Source organism: Oreochromis niloticus, linkage group LG18 (genome assembly GCF_001858045.2).
Source record: "Oreochromis niloticus isolate F11D_XX linkage group LG18, O_niloticus_UMD_NMBU, whole genome shotgun sequence".
Lineage (NCBI taxonomy): Eukaryota > Metazoa > Chordata > Actinopteri > Cichliformes > Cichlidae > Oreochromis > Oreochromis niloticus.
This window is the reverse complement of record NC_031982.2, coordinates 3,986,646-4,007,311: the sequence shown is the minus strand read 5'-3', so window position 1 is coordinate 4,007,311 and position 20,666 is coordinate 3,986,646. Positions and strand designations below refer to the sequence as shown.

Genomic DNA, 20,666 nt, shown 5'->3' with positions numbered 1-20,666 from the left:
GTGCAATAATCAAGCTGAACGCGCATCGCCACATTGAAGATGCCTGCTGATTGGTCGTCCTGAAACATTGCGGTGTAATGCAAGTGAAATACCATTTTGAAGTTACCACACTAAGCTACAAATCTATAGTCTTATCTCAACTACTGAAGTACATGCTTAGCCATGAAACTGGCTCAACTCCATGAGGATGTTTTACCCCTTTTAGATACACAAGTAAGCCTATACATGCACACACACACACACACACACACACACACACACACACACACACACACACACACGGAATTGGGGAGGGTGAGGGGGTTCCCTGACCCTTCTCTGTCCTAGTATTTGACATCTGGGGAGCAGATGTGCGTCTGTGTGTGTCTGTTGCAACAGCAGATGGAAACATCAGGGCCTTGCCTTTGCTTAGTGAAATACCTCCGTCCTTCTTCCCCTCTCTGTTCTGTCCTGCTGTTTCTGGCTCTGTCTACTCTCTCTGTCTTACTTTCTCTAACTGTGTCTCAGCCTCTATGCACTGCTCTCTCTCTTTTAGTCTCTCCTCCTGTAATCATAGGCGTATAATCACTTGGAAAGGTTGCTTGTTGGCGTGATTGTTCAATTTCTCAAGGGTGCTGACTCTTTGTAAATTGTGAATATTCATTTTTTTCCACCACTTTTCTGCCCTAGGTGTTTTTGACAACTGTTCCCACTCACTAAGTGAGAAGGGTTGGTCAGTAGGCATTCGCACTGTGGAAACTGCTGGCACCAGAGACGCATGCTTCTACTTCACACTTCGTACAGACCGAGCTGTGAAATCCACCACTGTCTACAGCCACCAGCGGTACCGAGCCAATGTCTGGACTCACCTGATGGCCGCTTACAATGGTCATAACATGACTCTCTATGTTGATGGAGCTAAGGTGTGTGATTGAACATTGGTTGAGTTTGGTCATTTACCAGAGATACAAATCAATGGTCCATTTCATGATATTTTCCAGGCATTTCACCCATGGCTATATATCATACTTACCAGCTCTATTACAATATCCTCTTAGGGTTTGTTTTTGCTTTTTGTCAGATTATAGGGAACCCAATTAATATGTTGGCAATAGAAGTTATTGCCAATGAGAGCATCCACTGAGCAGAGTGAATACATGCCAACCAGATGGAAAGCTTCTTAAAAAGCTAATTGCCACAGCACTCTAATGCTGTAACATTTGGATGACATACTGCTTATATGTTCTTTTTAAAAAGAATAATTAGGCAATTAATCTTAAAGTATATTCAGAACATGACAAAATGAAGAAAAAAAAATTTCCTAATTTTTTCTCTCTTAGGTAGGAGAAAGCAGCCACCAGTCAGGGAATCTCTACAGCCCCTTCATGAAGGCCTGCAGAACCCTCTTTCTTGGCAGCAATCAGTCCGATCAGGGGCAAAGCTTTAGGGGCCACGTAGGAGGTGTGGTCTTGTGGGGCTATGCCCGCTCCCATGCGGACTTGCTCAAACGGCCACTCCAAATTGACATGAGTGAGCCAGTCCTGGCGATGTGGGCTGACTTTACTAATGTAAGTGGTCATTTTGAATTTCTACATTGTTAGTTGTTGATTTGTGTTCTTCCAATAGTCTTAATCTTAGCTAAAATACCACTGTAGTTGTATTAAGTAATTTTATATTTATTTAGTATTGCTTTTCTGCCTTATAGGTGGAACAGCTATGGACTCCATATAAAGACCATCATCCAACCATCATCACCAGTCCTGTGCCTGAGCCAGAAATTGTCTCTTCCTTCTCGCCACCACCCTGTGGCCTTACACCCTGTGACAATATAGACATCATCTCTGGGTACAATGAAAACTGGCAGCTCCGAACACCCAAGCGAATTCGCTACCGGATTGTCAACCTCTCCAACGATGATGGTGGAAACCCCACCGTGACGGAAGCCCAAATTCAGCTCCAGCACCAGGCTCTGACTCAGGCCTTCGGCCCTTACAACATTACTTTGGATCTGAGTGTCCACACAGTGAAAAACTCTAGCCTCCGGGAGAGATTCATCCTCAGCAACTGCCGTATTGCAAAGATTGGGAACCGCCAGTGTGACCCAGAATGTGACCATCCGAGGACGGGTCATGATGGAGGGGACTGTCTCAGGGTGGGGCCCTGTTACAACTGGAAGAGGCAGGATGGGGTTTGTAATATGGAGTGCAACAGTATACACTACGACTATGATGATGGAGACTGTTGTGACCCAGACGTTACAGATGTGCTCAAGACCTGTTTTGATCCTGAATCTCCTGACAGGTAAGGTTGTTGAACAAATGTTATCTACTAAAATGGCTCTCTCAGACGTGTTGTATAAAGCTCCGTGAGTCCTCACATAGAGTAGAAAAGTACTATGAGAACAAGTCCATTTAGTATAATCTAAAATGCAACCTAACCCTACTCCTGTACTGTATTTTTAACTTTAAAGGCCTGCCTTTAAGCCCCCCCAAAAAAACTAACAGAAGATTTTTAATCTGAAATATTTTTGAACCAGGTGTTGTGTAGTTTTTACAAGAACAATGGTCATTCAATTTTACACTGTGCATATCGTTAAGCAGGAATATGTAAAAGGCTACATTGTTGAGGAGACATAGCATATAAAGTACCAGGAAGATTTTAAGCCAGTAAAGGCAAGATATTTTTCCAGAGAGAAGATTTCTATGGGGATGAATGGGCACTAATAAGAGTACCTCTCCCTGTGAGGCAGTGAAGTGTCCCTATTTCGCACGCTGCAGTACTTCAGCAGGGCCGTGCAGTCAATAGCTCATAATATTGCATGAACAAATTGGGACTCTCACTTTCCCCAGTGGTCTTAGAGAGAGCTCTGTGAAGTAGAAATGGTGGGTTAAGAGGCCAAAGTACACACTTATTTTTGCTAAACAACACGAGCGGCAGCCCACTGCCTTCCATTTGGTCTGACAGTCAGGCTCACGCAGCGTTCTAAATAGCTCGCATGAAGTCTCCCCGAAGTTCTTAAAGGATCCTTAATCCAAATTTCAACCGCAAGCTTTACACTGAGCCACTGGGAAACAGAACATGGGAACCAAAACTGCTTTTTAAAACATGAGATTTAGCTTTTGATGTCTTGAGCTGACAGAATGTGGCAGTGTGTTAACACAAGGATGAATAAATGTTTTTTTAAACAGTTTTTTTCCCATGATATATTTCCATTTCTTTATTTTTTTTAGTGTAATGGACCTTTCTTTACCACTGTAGAAGTTAAGTAACTAAGTAGAGTTCCCTCTAAAAGCCTCCGTTGGTGTAATAATTATATTCTGCTCTCAGTGTAAAGCAGTTTTAAATATAAATGGGATATTTATGTAGTATGACAACATTCATATGGATTACATTCAGTAGATCAGCAAAAGAATTTGAGAAACACTGAAGTAATGGTCAATGAAAAGTCAGCTTTAAATATTACTGTTACAAGTCACTTTGCTATTTCTTAGGGCTGTCACATGGTACCAGATTTTCACTACAAGCTTAAAGAATATAAAATCGAAATCTAAAACCCTCCTTACAGTGGTGAGCAAATTTATTTCAGTTTTTCAGGGAGTGTCTTGCTGTAGCTACAAACTGTGGTTCTACCCACTGCTGCTAGCTAGCGTTCATAACCATCTCACAGACATGTGCATCTACTTTCAGCGCCACTGATATTTATTTAGACTTTTTCTCTCCAACTGATTTTTCTGTGTTACATTCAGTAATAACTTCTTCCAAACCATCAACGTGTCTATTAGACCCATTCCTTGTTTTGAGCTACTTAAACCAGTGTGTGAATGTGTGTGTGAATGGGTGAATGACTGGATATGTAAAGCGCTTTGGGGTCCTTAGGGACCATAAAGGCGCTATATAAATACAGGCCATTTACCATTTAAAGGCCAATCTTCAACCTTCCTGTTATCTCCCTTGAAAGAGTAGTGGTAAAGGAGCTAATTGATCATCTGCAGAGGAATGGTTTATTTGAGGGTGTCACTCATTTTTCAGAATTCATCACAGTACAGAAACAGCATTAGTGAAGGTTACAAGTGGTCTTCTTGTGGCCTCTGACAATGCTTCTGTGTCCTGCTAGACTCCACTGCAGTGTTTGGTACTGTTGATCATAATATTTTATCACAGAGTTAGAGCATGCCAGGCATTAAAAATAGAGTGCTGCAGTAATTTGAATCATATCTATCTAATAGACTCTCTATCTATCTAATAAATAGGGAGTCTTCTTCACACATACTCAGGTTATGGAGTTCCACAGGGTTCTGTGCCGGGAACAGTTCTATTTAAATTGTACAAGATTCACTTAGCCTGCATCATTAGAAGGCATAGCATACATTTTCATTACCATGCAGAAAACCCCCAGCTTTATGTATCTGTGCTTTCCCTAGCCACTTACCCTAACCCTAACCATCAAAAATCAATGCTTAATAGTAACCTTTAGCCTAAACCTAACCATAACCCAATTGTAACCCTGATACTAAAATCTCAACCACAAAAATCCCTTCAAACTTATTCACTTATGGGGACAGGCATTTTCTCCCAATAAGTGACTGTTGGTCCTCACCAGTATAGCGGCATGACACACACACACACACACACACACACACACACACACTGAGCCGGGATAAGATAAAACTTTGAATGTGTCCCCAAGTGCAGACGCAAAAACCATCAAGTGCTATGACAAAACTGGCTCACATGAGGACCACCCCAGGAAAGGAAGACACAGAGTCACCTCTGCTGCTGAGGATAAATTCATCCAAGTCATCAGTCTCAGAAATAGCAAGTTAACATCACTTAGGATTGCCACATAGAGTTCTAGTAGCAGACACATCTCTATATCAACTGTTGAGAAGAGACTGCGCAAATCAGGCCTTTATGGCCAAATAGCTGCTAAGAAAACACTTCTAAGGAAAAGCAACAAGCAGAAGAGATTTGTTTGGGCCAAGAAACACAAGGAATGGACACTTAGACCAGTGGAAATCTGTGCTTTGGTCTGATGAGTCAAAATTAGAGATCTTTGGTTCTGCCTCATCCCAACACAATCCAGATGGTTTGGGATTAGATGGACCGCAGAGTAAAGGCAAAAGCGCAAACAAGTGCTCAGCATCTCTGGGAACTTCCTCAAGACATGAAAATCATTTCAGATGACGACCTCATGAAGCTCATCGAGAGTAGAGCAAGAGTGTGCAAAGCAGTAATCAAAGCAAAGGGTGGCTATTTTGAAGAATTAAATATAAAACATGTTTTCAACTATTTCACACTTTTTTTTTACTACATAATTACATATGTGTTCATTCATAGTTTTGATGCCTTCAGTGAAAATCTACAATGTAATATAGTCATGAAATTAAAGAAAAGTGTCTAAACTTTTGACTGGTATAAAATTGAATTCAAGTGAATTGAACTGAACTCCCATTTTAGCCCCAGGGGCACTGGTCATGTGTTATTCCTGGAATCTTTCATTTCTGGCTTTTTGTTCTTTGTCCTGAGGAAGTGTCAGTAAACTAACAGGCAACGAAATCTGGGGTATAGACACCAGGGAAGTCTGAACTTTCCTTAATATAAAAACAGTGCTTGTAAAACAACGATTAACAAGGCAGTTAGAGATCGAGAATAATATAAAAAAGCTGGAGAAACAATATTATGTAACAAAATCAGCTGAAACATTAAGTGAGCTTAATATTGCCAGGACATCTTTGCGTAATTTGATAATGCGAAAGGCTGAAAGAGATGTCCTTGTTGCCAGACGACGGCTTTTTGAATCAGCTAATAAGCCTAACCGCTTTTTGGCTCGTCTTGCAAGGAATACTCCATCAAGTTCTTTTATCACAGCTATTGTGGATGTGAATGGTGAAAGGCAAGTAGGAAACCGTCAGATTAATGAGTGCTTTAGAGAATTCTATACAAACTTATATCAGTCTGAGATGGACATAACAAGGCTTAACTCAGGCTTTTTCCTAAATGACTTAGCATTCCCTCAGCTCTCTGAAGATCAGGTTAGCCTGCTGGAGTCACCCATAACATTGATGGAGGTGGCTAAAGCTATATCTGCACTCCAGTCAGGGAAATGTCCTGGGGCAGATGGCTTCCCAGTAGAATATTTTAAGGTAATGAAAGTGAAGTTAAATAGTTTATTATTAAGGGTTTTTAATAAAGAATTTGAAGAATCGAAACTCCCAGAATCTATGTACCACGCTAATATAACATTGATAGCTAAAAAAGGTAAAAATCCGGAGTCATGCTCATCTTACAGGCCTATTAGCCTTCTTGGTGTTGATAATAAGATACTTTCAAAGATACTGGCTCTTAGACTAGAAAAGTAATGTGCTCTGTTGTGCATGCTGACCAGACAGGCTTTATTAAGGGGAGGAATTCTTATAATAATACTCGACGCCTATTTAATATTATTCATTTTTTAAATTTTCATCAGATCCCTGGGGTTGTTGTTTCTATGGATGCCGAAAAGGCATTTGATAGAATTGAATGGGAATATATGTTTGAAATAATGAGAAGATTTGGGTTTGGGAAAAACTTTCTGGGGTGGATCAAAATTATATACAAATCACCAATAGCATCTGTGTTAACTAACGGCTTGTTATCCTCCCCAATTACATTGAGTAGAGGTGCAGCACAAGGTAGCCCATTGTCACCACTATTATTTGCTTTGGCCATTGAGCCTTTGGCCATGGCCATTAGACAAAATCCAAGTGTTCCTGGAGTTAAAATTGGGGATAGACAACATAAAATTCTGCTCTATGCAGACGATATTCTTCTGACACTGACTGACCCTGCTAACTCTCTTCCTGTTCTTACTGGGTGTATCAAGGACTTTGGTCTTATATCTGGATACAAAGTAAATTTTGATAAATCTGTTATAATGACTCTGTGTAGTGGAGGGGACATTGAACCTTTATATGTTAAACCTTTTCATTGGGCACCATCAGGTTTTGTATATTTGGGAGTTAAATTTACACCAAATGTTGGTCACTTATATAGAGAAAATATTAATGGATTGGTTCAAGATCTTCGAGAGATGCTGACAAGATGGAGGGCACTTCCAATATCATTTTTGGGAAGAATAAATCTCATTAAGATGGTAATCCTACCGAAAATATTATATCCCACAGGCATGTTGTTTGCAATTTTGAAATCAGAAGATATTAAAGCAATTAATAAGGCTATGGTGGATTTCATTTGGGCAGGAAGAAAACAGACACAGACACTACAGTTACCGAAAGATCTGGGCGGGTGGAGAGTGCCAAACATAGAAAATTATGTTCTCTCAATACAAGCGAGGATTCTTTCTTCCTGGATACATGAACATTCTGATCTGCCATGGCTAAATATTGAGGAAGTATTATGTAAACCATCCTCACCTGTTAACTTTCTAGGGAAACATCTAAATGACTTACCTCACGTAATAAAGCAAAACCCACTGATATATAATGCTATGTGGACGTGGGGAAAACTGAGAAAACTTTTTAACAGTAGTCTTCTGTTTAATATTTTGTCAACGCTTATAAATAATCCAGACCTTCTGCCACAAAACATAGGGTCGAGCTTTGTGGGATGGCATAAAGTAGGTGTAAAGAGGTTTTATGACCTCTTTAAACATGGTGAGTTTAAATCATTTGAATCCTTGAAGTCCCAGTATTCTATGTCAAAGACTGAGTTTTATAAGTATTTGCAACTGAGAAATTATGTGTTAAAAAATGCTAAATCATTACAAATCTCAACAGCCTCTTTTCGGTTGGAGAAATTCTTTCTGGATAATAGGGAGCATAAACATTTTGTATCAAAGTTTTATTCAGAGATTTATGCCCTAATTGTGGATAAATTGGCATGGTTGAGAAAATCTTGGGGGACGCTGCTTAAATGTGAAATAGATATACGGGCATGGGACAAAATTCTGCTCCTTCCATCTAAAATCTCTGTTTGTAACCGATTTAAAGAACTGCAGTACAAAATTTTGCACAATGTGTATATTTCTCCGTATATTTATAGTAAGTATAATATGGGAACATCTCCAAATTGTCTCAAGTGTAAGGTCAGAGTGGGCACTAGATTCCATTGCTTGTGGGAATGTGCTAGTATTCAATCATTTTGGAAAGAGGTCTGCGCCAATATTAGTACAGCCATTGGTCATCAGGTGACAGAAAACCCATTAATGTGTATACTGGGATATATTCCCGTCTCACTGGTACAACATGAGCATGTAATTCAGTCACTGTTAATGTTGGCCAGGAAAAGCATTATGTTGAGATGGGTGGGGACTGAGCCTCCCTGCATTTCTCTATGGAAGTCGCTCATCATTGATGTTATGACTCTGATCAGGTTGGGACATTATATTGATGGGAGCTCTCGAATTTTTGTGGACAAATGGAAGAAACCACTGGAAGCACTGGGAGTAACCTGTAAACTGGATCCTAATGGACAACAATTATGGACATAATGTTGTAATACTCTAGTGCTGTGCAGTGTTATTATTTTGGATGTGAACCAGTCTTGTATTTGTTGGGGAAAAAAGTTAAATAAAAGTTTAAAAACAAAAATATATATATATATATATTAAAAAAAAAAAACAGTGCTTGTGAGCAAGGTGATTAAACTTCAGCATTTTCAGCGGCCAATAGAAGAAGATATGTTTAACTGGACAGCTCCCAGTGGCCAAGAGATGGAGACTGTAACTGTACTGTGCAGCCAGCAGGTGTGCATATTTGCAGCTGTACGAATGTGCAACATCCTGTCGCTGGAAAAGGACATACTGCAGCAACCAGTTTTCCCTTGAAGACCAAGGTTAAAGTTCAGTAGAAGTAAAAAAGAAAAAAGCTGGGTTGCGTGCGTGTGGTCTCATTGCTTGGCCATATGGAGGAAGACCTTTGGGTGTGTCAAAAGTAAATGTAAATTTATGTTGTCCTGTCATGAGCTTGCTGGGATAAACTGACAGAGGCAGAGGGGAAAAAATGAGGTTGGTAGTTGTAATGGTCAAATGTTCCCTATTGCAGCCTGAGCTTTCTACCCTGCAGAGAGGACATGGACTCTAATGAAGAACTCTGGACAGCAGAGAGCACTCAACTCAGTTGTTTTGCACCAACATAGTTTTATTCAGAGGTTTGGTCCTTGGCCTTAGTTATATAAAGTACCCTTTGAGTTATTCTAGATTTAATATGACCATATTTATACTTAAATAAATTAACTGGGTAATTACAACATGTTTGATTTTAATATATCTTTTAAAATTATGGATCTGGATTTGTTTTTTGTTTTTGTTTTTTTGGTTTGCTTTCCTAAAGAAATCTTCTGCAGTTTAGATAATGAAAGCAAAACTCACCAGTCATGGTATGTGTGTAATTCAGTGCATCAAGTTTACTTTTGCAGGGACTATTGCCAAAATTTCTGTCTATAAGCTTCTGACCCTCCAATAAAAACAACACGGACAGCCAATACACAAGCGACCAGGGTGTCATAAAAACTGGTCCCAGCAGAGTAACAGTAATGTAGGTCTTTTAGAAAGGTCCTGACCTCAGCATGTTGAAAATCCTTGTGTGTGAGTGGGAGCATGTGTGTGTGCGTTTGTGTACCTGGATCCCAATTCAGGCTTTCTCAGGCAGGAGAGAGAATTAATGCGAGGATGACATTTTGCTGGCATTTGCAGAACACTGAAGCATTTTTATGTTTGGGATCTGGGTTTTTGATATCCCTTCCCTGCAGCCGCCCCCACCCCTCTCTCTCTGAGCTGTTGGCCAGGTATTCAGATTTTGGGACCCTATATGAGTGCAGCTGCTGCTGGCCAGTACAAGGCCTGAGGTTTGAAGCCAGCTGCTGTCACGACACAAATTTGCGGTCAAGAGCCAGTTCTAGAGCAATAGCCAGGTACGCTGAAGATTCTGGAATCACAAAAAAGGAAAGTGAGTGCAAAAGGGGAAAGATGGAGAGAGAAAGGCAAGGATGGAGGGAGTGATGGGGTGGCGGGGGACATCATGTATATTTACGCTAAGACAAATGTCCTGGATTAGCTAACAGTCTTTGGTTAGTTAATCCTGGCCAGAGACCTTATGTGCAAAGAGTTCCAGGCAGCTCCTCTGAAACATCCGTCACAGCCTCGTTAATGCTTAACATGCGTGTGAATTCTGTGCGTGACATTAGGTCAAGTTTAAATGTGCTTGTGTTTTATTCACTAGTAAAAGTATAGTGGCAATATTTCTTGGAGCAGCAGTTCTACATGTGAATAGCATTGATTCAGTGCTGTCTCTCAGCTCAGCTAAGCTAAGCTGTCACAAGCCTTATGCATTTCTCTGCTAGTCAACTTAGGCCAGAGCATGCAAACTCGCCAGTTTGCTACGTTTTTAGTTTCTGTTAGTACACCCATCAAGCTTTCAATTCTTACAGGGGATGCTAACTGTCAAAATGACTGATTTTAGATAGTGCTACATATAAAAGGAAGCTTTCAGTTCTAGAAACTAGAAAATAGTCATATGCTAAAATGGTTTAGCCATATGCTGTTTAGAAAAGATGGGCATAGCCGATAGTCTTCACAATTTTGGCTGTTGCCTGGTTGTTGTTCTTTTAACTAGATGTCAAGAGTAGCAACAGTAGCTTTAACTTGTCAGTTAAAGTACCCACCATAACCTAAAGTGTACGTTGCTTTTTGCGACCAAGCGAGATGCCAGTAAACATAGACTATCTGACAGGCTGCAGAATGCAAAAATCTTCTGTCTGATTTGGCAATGTGGTGTACGGGACCGCCACATGGTATTGTCTCCTTTTTCATTCACCTTGTACACGTCAGACTTTGTCAGAGTATTTCTGTCGGTGGCATGACCCATAGTCCTATTTAGTTCTGCAGTCGTTGTCTATACACTGCTTGAAAAAACAAACAAACCAAAAAACACTTTTGAATCAGAGTGTAACATAAACTCAGTTAAACTTCTGGGATGCTGATCTGATCAGTTAAGTATCAGAGAGTGTTGTTAATCAGTTTCAGCTGCTCTGGTGTTAATGGAATGAACAACATGTGCACTAGTGGGGCAACAATGAAACAACCCCTAAAACAGAAATGGTTTCACAGGTGGTGGCCACTTTATTCCAGTAGAAAAATCCAATAGACTCCTCTGGGACATTCTGTCTCGGTCCATCTGACACAAACAGGTTCTAACTGAAACTGTCCAGGAGCTCTGTGATGCCGTGGTCCAGATCTGGGTGGAGATCCCCCAGGACACCATCCGTCATCTCTTTAGAAGCATGTCCCAGTGTTGTCAGGCATGCATACAAGCACGCGGGGGCCTTGCAAACTACTGAGTACTATTTTGAGTTTCTGTAATGAAATTTCAGCAAATTGGACTAGCCTGCCGCATCATTTTTTCATTTTAATTTGCAGGGTGTCTTTGAATAAGATCATTTTCATTTTTTGTCAAACAATGTGGCATCTTTTCATACTGAAAACATTACCCAGTCCATATCAGGATAGATATCAGCAGGATTATTCAAAGTGTTTCTGTTTTGACCTGGTGACCGACCGGACAGCTTTCCATATGACTGATTACAACCTGGGCTGTTTCATGTGCAACACATGCACAGCGGTGTAGGGAAACAGTCTTATATACACTCACAGCCACACACTAGTTGTTAGCTTAAGAAAATCCTCACTGTGAATGAAGTTTGCAAAAGTAAACTCTGGGGAACCACCACAAAAACGTTTGTTACAGCAAAATGAATCAGACTTTTAAATCGCTGTCACCCTGCTGAATATGTATATTTTAAAGAAGCTAACAGTTTCACAGTGGCTAAAGCTAAAGCTATCCAGAGCTCAGAGCCAGACACAAGCCAGCATCCTCGGTTTGAGCCTCTGTTGGAGCTAAATATCAAATAATTCCAGGAAAATTGTTTGAAGAAGTGACGCATGAACAATCAGAATCATTCAGAATACTTTAATAATCCCTAAGGAAAATATGTGGGTTACAGTTGCTCCAGGACAATAACAGTAACAGACTAAACGAATTAAATAATACAATATATTACAAAGTTTAGAAAATATAAGAAATAGCTCCAATATATTTACAAATAGCTCAATTTAGATGTCAAGAATATTACAGAGGTGAAATATGTATGACTAACATTTAACTCTAACCTGTGACACGAGAGAAAATGGTCAATGTCCCGTCATCGGGTGGAGTTAAAAATAAGCTGGAAAATGATGTACGTACCTGAAATTTGTTTTGCTATCTAAATGTTTTGCACCTTCTTTTGTCTGGTGAGGTAAAATATGTAAGGTAAAGATGTGTGCACAGCAACTCTGTTCAGACTTACTGCAATTTGGTACGATATTGTAAAGAAGTTTATGAACTTCTTGACAACTGGGATAGGCTCCACCTCCTTTGTTTGTGTACACTGTTAGTCATAGGTCTTAAAAGGAAAACTAGAATTAGCAAAAAAAATGGGAAATGAGCAAATGCATTGCATTGCACATGCTTTTTATTGACCTTAGTTAAAAGACAAAACTGTTGAAAGGCAAGCGAGGTGCACAGTAAAGTGTGCAACATGTTAAAATGTTAAAATGTTTGCCTGCTGCTGCCGTGACATTTTCACAGTCTGTCTTCTGGTTCCTGTGGGTTCAAAGTAACTGACTTGTCAACAGTAATATTTTAAATGGATGCACATCTACAGCTTTACATGGTGACTGCGCTGGTGCTGACTCTGCTGTTGATTCATGCTGCGCTTGACTTAGCCGCAAATTTTGTTAATGCATAACCAGGGTTTTCATTTCAGTCATGTAGAGCCATTTATTATTTGCCAGGTTGGCCGTAGTCTTCCACTGAGGCATCCTCTGAGTCTGAGAAGTTGAAGAGTCAACTCTTTAGTGATCAACTTTCTGTCACTTGGAATTGCATCGCCCTAGGGTGATGAATACTGCACGCAGCCTCAACTGAACTCTGCTTCAGTAATGTAGTGTGAGCAGGGTTTCCCTGAAGCATCTTAAATCTTAAACCCTATTTAGTCAGGCAAAGTGCCTGAGGAAACACATTCTTATTTACTGTACAACACATGCACTGAAGGAGGGATTGCATTAGGAGTACTTGCCAGATGTATGGTTCTTGGCTGCTGAACAACTTTGGACCAATTTGAAGTGCCTTACTTAATGGTGCACTGGCAGTGGCGTGTGAGAGGATGGGGATTACTGTTTTCTCATTTCATCCATCTAGATTTATCCCAGCTGAAAGCTGATGTCTTACAGTCACAAGCTCACCTGTCTATCCTTCAGGTTCTTGGAACAATGTAAGGAGCACTAAGCCAAACCTCAATCCTTTAATGAGCAAATATATAATGATATTTCTAATGCTTTTGAACCTTTTAAGACAAGCATGGTTGGGTACTATTAATAAATGTAAACCTGCTTCTGAGCCTAATCAAAAGCATAAACTTTTTTTGACAAACTTACAAGAAGTAAAACACGAGAATTCAAATGAAGTAAATTTAGATTATGGTTTAGAATTCTTTAACAAAGTAAGCCCTACAGCTGAAATTGATCAACCACATAAAACCTTAATTCCTGGCTCAAAACATACAACATGAAACAACAATCCATTACGTTATAATAATAAAAAAAGAAAAACACTCTGAAAGCATGGCCTGTGCGTGATGAAAAAAAACAAAAAACAAGACTTCACAAACAAAGTTATGCATGATTCATGCACTTACCAGAATATATTCTTGTAAATATGAAGTAATCTGACCTACCTCTGTGCTAGTGCACATGCAGTCTCAAACAGCCAGATTTTTTTTTCTTCCAGTTGCTCTAAAAAAACAGACCTGGATAAAAGCCTAAACTGTCTGGCATGGAGGCACTGGGCAGTCACACTGCATGACTTTCAGACCCAGCAATGGTAATGGGTGAAATAGCTTTCAAACTATGAAACCAAAGGAGAAAAATGACATGTGACCTCACAGCAGCCGAGGAAAAACAACCTTAGCGTCACACATGAAAGTGTCCTAGGGTCACTTTTGTAGGCAGAGAGACATCTGAGAGGAATATTGATGGATTTAAGTAAAGAGATACTGTACACTGACCATCTTTATCTGTCTTTAAACAGATTCTAATGAGACTAATTTGCTCACCCCAATCAGGATGTACACTCATCAACGGTTCAGGGTGCTATTGGAGTTGAAATGGAGCAGGGGATATTTTCATGGCATACTTCAAGCCTCTTAGTATCAGCTGAGCATTGTATCGATTGAGGCCAACATAAGTATTGCTGCTTTACGACCACGGTATACACCCAGCCTATCTTTTGATGGCTGGTTCAAGCAGGATAAAATCCACATGACAAACAAGGTTTGTTGAACATGGCAATGATATCACTGTATTCAAACAGCCTCCACAGTCACCAGATCGCAAACCAATAGAGCACCTTTGCAGCCGACAAATCTGCTGCAACTGTGTGATGTCAATATGCATCAAAATCTCTAAGTAATGTTTCCAGTACCTTGTTAAATCTTTGTAATAAAAAACCAAGACAGTTCTCAAGGTAAATACGGACCCAAAACCATACTAGCAAGGTATACCTTAAAATGATCTGGTCAATGCTTGTCTCCTTGCTTGCAAAGATATTATGTGAAATTTACTTGTTTTCTTTTATGCTGTGAGTTGGGTGAGAAGAGATATCTACTGGAGATACGCCGGATGTGTTCTTAGCCTTAGTTAGCACAAAACTAGAAGCCTGCTTTTTTTTTTTTACCAGTTAGCTGGGCTAACACTAATCCATCTGAGGTGCTATCATTTTAATATATGATAGACTACATTTACTGTACAAGTACAAATCAATTGAGCTAAAGTTTATTTCACTCTTACACAATACATGCTGCAACTATAGGTTGTAACGGGCACATGAAAGAGAAAAAAAGTAGATGCTAATCAAGTGTAACACAAAGAGGAACGCTAATCAGCCAACTTAACTGAAAACAACTGTGTAACTGGTCTTTGACTATGCCAGTCTTTAACTTCTAATAAGGGACTCTGACTGTTATGGTGTCACCTATTCTAGTTTGAGGGTAAGCTAACTACTCAGACTGGAGCACACTGACTACGCATATGTCTCTAAGGATAAACAATGTTTAATTAAGGATGTTTGGTAAGTTGTTGTGTATTTTTAGTTATTATTTCTTTCTTTTTTACTTTCTGCTACCAATGCTAAATGTTAGAATAGCCTAGCACCACACTCAACGATACACAGCTTGTGAGATAACTCTTCCCGAATTATGATAAGCCAGTCAACAAAAATTTTCTTCCAAAATTCCCCCTCTTTTATTTCCATTTTTCTCTTCTTTTTTTCTTTCTTTTTTTCGTGTTATATACAGTGTTTTGTATTAGCTTCCCTACTATAGTACACTATTACATGCCATATTTTTGTAATAACAACATTTAGAGAAGCAACTACTTGTAAAATTGGTTAATTTTTTAACTTTAAGCTTTGAACTATCTAATCAGTTTTATTTTTGGGAAAGCGGTTAATACTTGGAAAATGACTCAGTGTACAGTTGGGTTTTGTTACCATATAAAGATGCCATATTACTATACATAGGAGCATGTTACAGAGAGTTGTGTATGAAGTTGTGTGTGAAACTGTGTTCACGTCCTGGACCTTACGGTAACATGCAAAACTTTGTGGTTTTGCTCTCTTTCTGATCTTTATGCTACACTATTAATACCGAAATGTAAAAAACATTTCCTCATTTCCTCATTTAGATGATTTGTCAATTTGTCACCTGGCATGCTACTAAAGTGTTGACCTATAGTCTAAAAGACTATCCTAGGGTCCCAACAATGAGTTACCAGGGATACCTGTAACTGACAGTTATATAGCATTATAACTGCCTAATAAAACCAAACCATTCCCGAACCATTTTTTGCTTTGTGGCAGAGCTGAAAGCAGACATAGCCATCAGGAAATACCATTTCCGTGATGGGGTATACATGGTTTACAACAGTTTTTAGGTAGATGGTACATGTCAAAGTAACATCCATATGGGTGGCAGGACCCAAAGTTTCCCAGCAAAACAATAGCCAAAGCATTACACTGCCTCTGCTGGCTTGCATTTTTTCCCATAATGCATCATAGTACCAAGAAATCTCCAGGTATGCGATGCATACGCATCCAGCCAGCCGCAAGATTCATCAGACCAGGCCACCCTCTTGCATTCCTCTTTGGTCCAGTTCAGCATGGGCACCCTAACTGGTCTGTAACCCTATCTGCAACAAACTGTGATGCACTGGGTAATGTGAGCATCAGTAGCTCGTCTGTGGGATTGGACCACATGGACCAGCCTTCACTCCCCATTTGCATCAGTGATCTTTGGCCACCCATGACCATGTCCCTGGTTCACGACTGTTCCTTCCTTGGACCACCTTTGATCAATACTGACCACTGCAGACTGGGTACACCCCACAAGAGCTGCAGTTTTGGAGACGCTCTACCCAGTCGTCTAGCCTTCACAATTTGACCCTCGTCAGACTGACTCAAATCCTTACACTTGCCCATTTTTCCTGCTTCTAATAATAATAATAATAATAATTAAATTTCAGGAAAAAATGTTCAGTTGGTTCCTAATATATCCAAAACCCAATAACTGGTGTCATGATATAGAGATAATCAGTGTTATTCACTTCACCGGTCAGAGGTCATACTGTTATGGATAATAGGTGTACATTTGGCTTTTTCGGCTACTCAATCACTCTTTGAACTGCAAAACATTCTCATGTTTGCATGTTTTCTCTTCTTTAAATATATACAGGGCTTATATAAGTGTGAAAGAACTAAAGGAGGAACTACAGCTGAGCGGCACAGACACACTCAATGTCTTCTTTGCAAGCAACTCAATGCGTGAAGAGCTGGCAGGAGCTGCAACCTGGCCGTGGGCAAAGGAAGCTCTTACACACCAAGGTGAGTGGATTTATATTGAGTTTTATTAATGTGACATATTTTGTTTTTCATGTTGCACTTTTCTCAGCTTTCTCTGTCTGTCATCCATTTTCTAACTTCCTGTTTGTGCCTCTACCCCCTATCTGCTTTTCTCTTTAGCTATAGCTTTGCCTTTTCTCTCCACGCTTTGTTTAGGGTTAGGGGCCATTTTAAATTACATGAGAAGAGCAGCTGGAGCTGGTAGAGATTTTCCTGACACATTACACTCCCTCTTTTTTCTTTCAAATCTTTATTCCCCTTTCCACTGGAAGGATAATCAGCCCAACAACCACCAAACAAACAAATCGCAGCGTGGGCTCTGTACCATTGTTGCCAGCCATGCCTACTTAACAGCTGTTCTTTATTAATTTGTACTTCTCTTCATGTGTCACAACACAATAGTAAATTGACTCAAAAGCAGTATACATGGAATAAATACATCTTGATGAAGTTATGACATAAATAGGTAGATACTAGATATATAAAATATATACCTAGTTCAAAAATGAAAGTCAAGTTATTTCTAACATAATGTTACATAATGTAACATGTTAATAAAATAATCAACTGACATAAACAATAATGAAGTAGTACTGTGGTTTAATTGTAAATCAGTATCATTTGATAGTCTTTATTGTGTGCATGTTGCACGGGTGGTTCGACTCCTGTCTCCACTATCTCTCTGACAGTGTTTGAAACACATTTTACCTGTGCAACCATCAAAATATGTCAGAAAATATGGAAAAGCTATGTCTAATGGCAATTTTGGCCAGGTCATTGGAGGAAGATGCACAGAATTCATTAGAATAAAAATATTTTGGATTAAAAATTGATTTTAATTTTTTAGCTCTGTTATATTTTTATGTGGTTTTTCGTAATGTTATAGTATAGAGTGAGCTGGTTATTGAGACGTCATAAACATAACAGGTTCATTTCAAGTCTCATGTTTGTCATTAACCATCAGTTTGACTGGCAAATAATATTAGATGGCTCACTTGAAGCAAAACAAACGCATTCCTTAAAAAAATTCAAAAATTCAAAATCACAGTTTGACCAGCAGTTAGAAGAAAATCAATAAAGTGTATTTATGACTGACCATTCCCCATCTCAGCCTTTTGTTTTTCCCTTTCTCAGCCCTTAGCCATATTTGTTGTATGGAGTTGTTTAATGATAGGTAATATTCGCTGAAGTCACTGGACAAAGTAAAGAAAAGAACGTGCACACTATCCGGCTATGGGACTAATCAACAGGGTTTTAATAGTTTTGCAATTTTCATTAGTTTTTATTTTTATTTCGTTTTGACTTCAGATTTTCAATTTTATATTAGTTTTAATTAGTTTTTACCAATTGTTTGCTAGTTTAGTTTAGTTTTTATTTTTTGGAAAATCCTTAGTTTCAGTTTAGTTTTGATTAGTTTCAGTTATAGTTTTAGTTGTGTTTGCAATAATTAAGTGTAACAAAATCCCAGTTTCATCATATCAGTCATTCTCTTCTGCTTATCCTTGGGTATGTTGCTATTCCAGCTACCATACCCTACACCCTGGACAGGTCGCCTGTCTGTCGCAGGGCTAACACGCAGAGACAGACAACTCACGTTCCCACCTATGGGTTCTTTAAATAAATAAATAAAGGCAGATGAACAACCATTGATACCAGGCAACTATAAAATGTATATCTTGGCCCCAATGAGACTATTAACTCTTGCAGCACCGGGTGTTAAGGCAATTGACTCACACAGTTATGTAGATATCCCAGTCCTGTTGTCTCGGGATGCATCACGCTGCCTTGCCTGGGGTTAGCTTCTGTTTCTGGGGATGAGGGTTGGGCGTGCTCCCTTACCTTCTCAAGGTAAACTAGGCTAGCCTTCTTGTGTGAGCTTTTCAAGTGCACTTTAAGGTTTGTGGGATTTTTTTCCTTTTAGAAATGTCCCTCATAATTTGTCTCTTTCCACTACAAGACACTTGCTTTATCCAAAACACAGTCATATTCAAAGTAATCCCAAATTGGAAGCTGGCGCTTTCTCCAGACTTTTCCTGACATGATTCTGCGCGTGGACGGAGCAGCGACACAGACGACTCGACTAACGTACTGCCACCTGCTGGCATAATGAGACACAGCAAGAAAAAAACCTGGAAACTAAACTTCATTTTCACCCTTGACTATTGTATGACACGCACACATCAACGAAAACTAAACGCATTTTTGCTATAAATTCAGTTAAATTTAGTTAGTTTTGTGAACACTCATTACAGTTTTAGTTAGTTTTCCTTTTTTTGTTTTTATTTTTATTTCCGTTAACGAAAATGTTTTTTCACTTCTAGTTTTCGTTATTTTGTTAGTTTTCGTTAACGATAATAACCTTGCTAATCAACTCAGTCAAATCCATCCAACCATTTTTTATCTCTCTGATATTTCGTATTAAAGGGAATACAGTATATTGTAACTTCAACCTAACAAAGATTTAGCTCTAAACCATCCATTGCTGTTGCTGAGGGAAAAAAACAAACACTTTATGGTGTCATTATTCTGTGGTTATTAATTGTATTAAAATATGGAGTATTGCATTGATACTAATGGTCAAAGCCACAATTATATTTTTGAATTAAAGCAGCAAATTAAGTTCAGACATATATTCCAGCTGCACGGCATCTGTCTCTGTTTAAACCAACAGGTTAGAGCAGGGGTCGGCAACCCGCGGCTCTTTAGTCCTTATACTGCGGCTCCGCGTGGTTTGGGAAAATAAATTAGAAGTATTTAGCTGAAGTGTATTTTATTTGTGTTTAGTTCTTTTTTTAACTTGTAGTTCTAAATTGGAAGATTATTGTGATATTGAAATATAAAAATAAAATTATTTTATTATTTTTCATCGCTCAAAATAAGCTTCACACTCACGGAAGCCGTTATACCCGCCGAAACGCCGTGCATTTATCGAGACTTTCAACCCCAGGTAGGCCAATTATGGATTTTCGGATCCACATTATGTCAGCAGCTGTTCTCCACCGTGAACTATGTTAAAAACAAACACTGCTCACACCTCACAGATGACAGCTTACAGTCCTGCGTAAAGATGAAAGTGACTTCGTACAGCCCCGATTTGCAGACCCTGTGCGCAGAGGTTCAGGAGCAGAACTCCCACTGTAAACATACCACGGCAGACCCACTGCTTTTCAGCATCTCTTTATTGACCACTTGTCACACACGGTTGCTGTACGCATACAGCCGGCTGTAGCTTTTCAGCTCACAGCCCGACAACACAACAGCAGAGAGAGCACAGGCTTTAAGGCGGCGAGGCGTGATTGCGGGTGCCGCTCAGGTGCGTCCGACTCCCATTCAGCGGCACTGCAGACCACGCCCCGCCACACACATTAACCAGGTAAAATACATGTTTAGGCAGAATTTTGCAAATATCTATTTTTTTTTAGCAGCATAGTGCTTTTTTCCCCATTACTTTTTAAAAGTCAGGTCAAGGCTCCAACAGCCCAAAGGCAATATAAGGGTGGCAGCTGACAACAACTTTTGTTTGCTATACGTGGATCATTTTAGTTCAGCTGGGTGTCTTTCCTTTTGTTATATTTCTTTAAGAGTTCAAAATGTGTTAATTACATAAATAAAATGTAATTTTCTCTGTAGCACTTCATGCTACATGCTTCATGCTTTTAAAAAGCAGTTAAAAACTTTTCTGTTCAAACAAGTCTTTTG

General features: G+C 39.4%; 1 protein-coding gene across 1 annotated transcript in view; it reads left to right on the top strand.

The window, feature by feature from the left end:
* Positions 1-20,666, top strand: part of pappa2 (pappalysin 2) — a 103,302-nt gene that overhangs the window by 8,412 nt on the left and 74,224 nt on the right. Inside the window, exons 2-5 of the mRNA XM_005457971.4 lie at positions 670-902; positions 1,320-1,547; positions 1,685-2,280; positions 16,801-16,949. Coding sequence (XP_005458028.1) covers positions 670-902; positions 1,320-1,547; positions 1,685-2,280; positions 16,801-16,949 — 1,206 coding nt within the window. The remainder of the gene's footprint in view (positions 1-669; positions 903-1,319; positions 1,548-1,684; positions 2,281-16,800; positions 16,950-20,666) is intronic.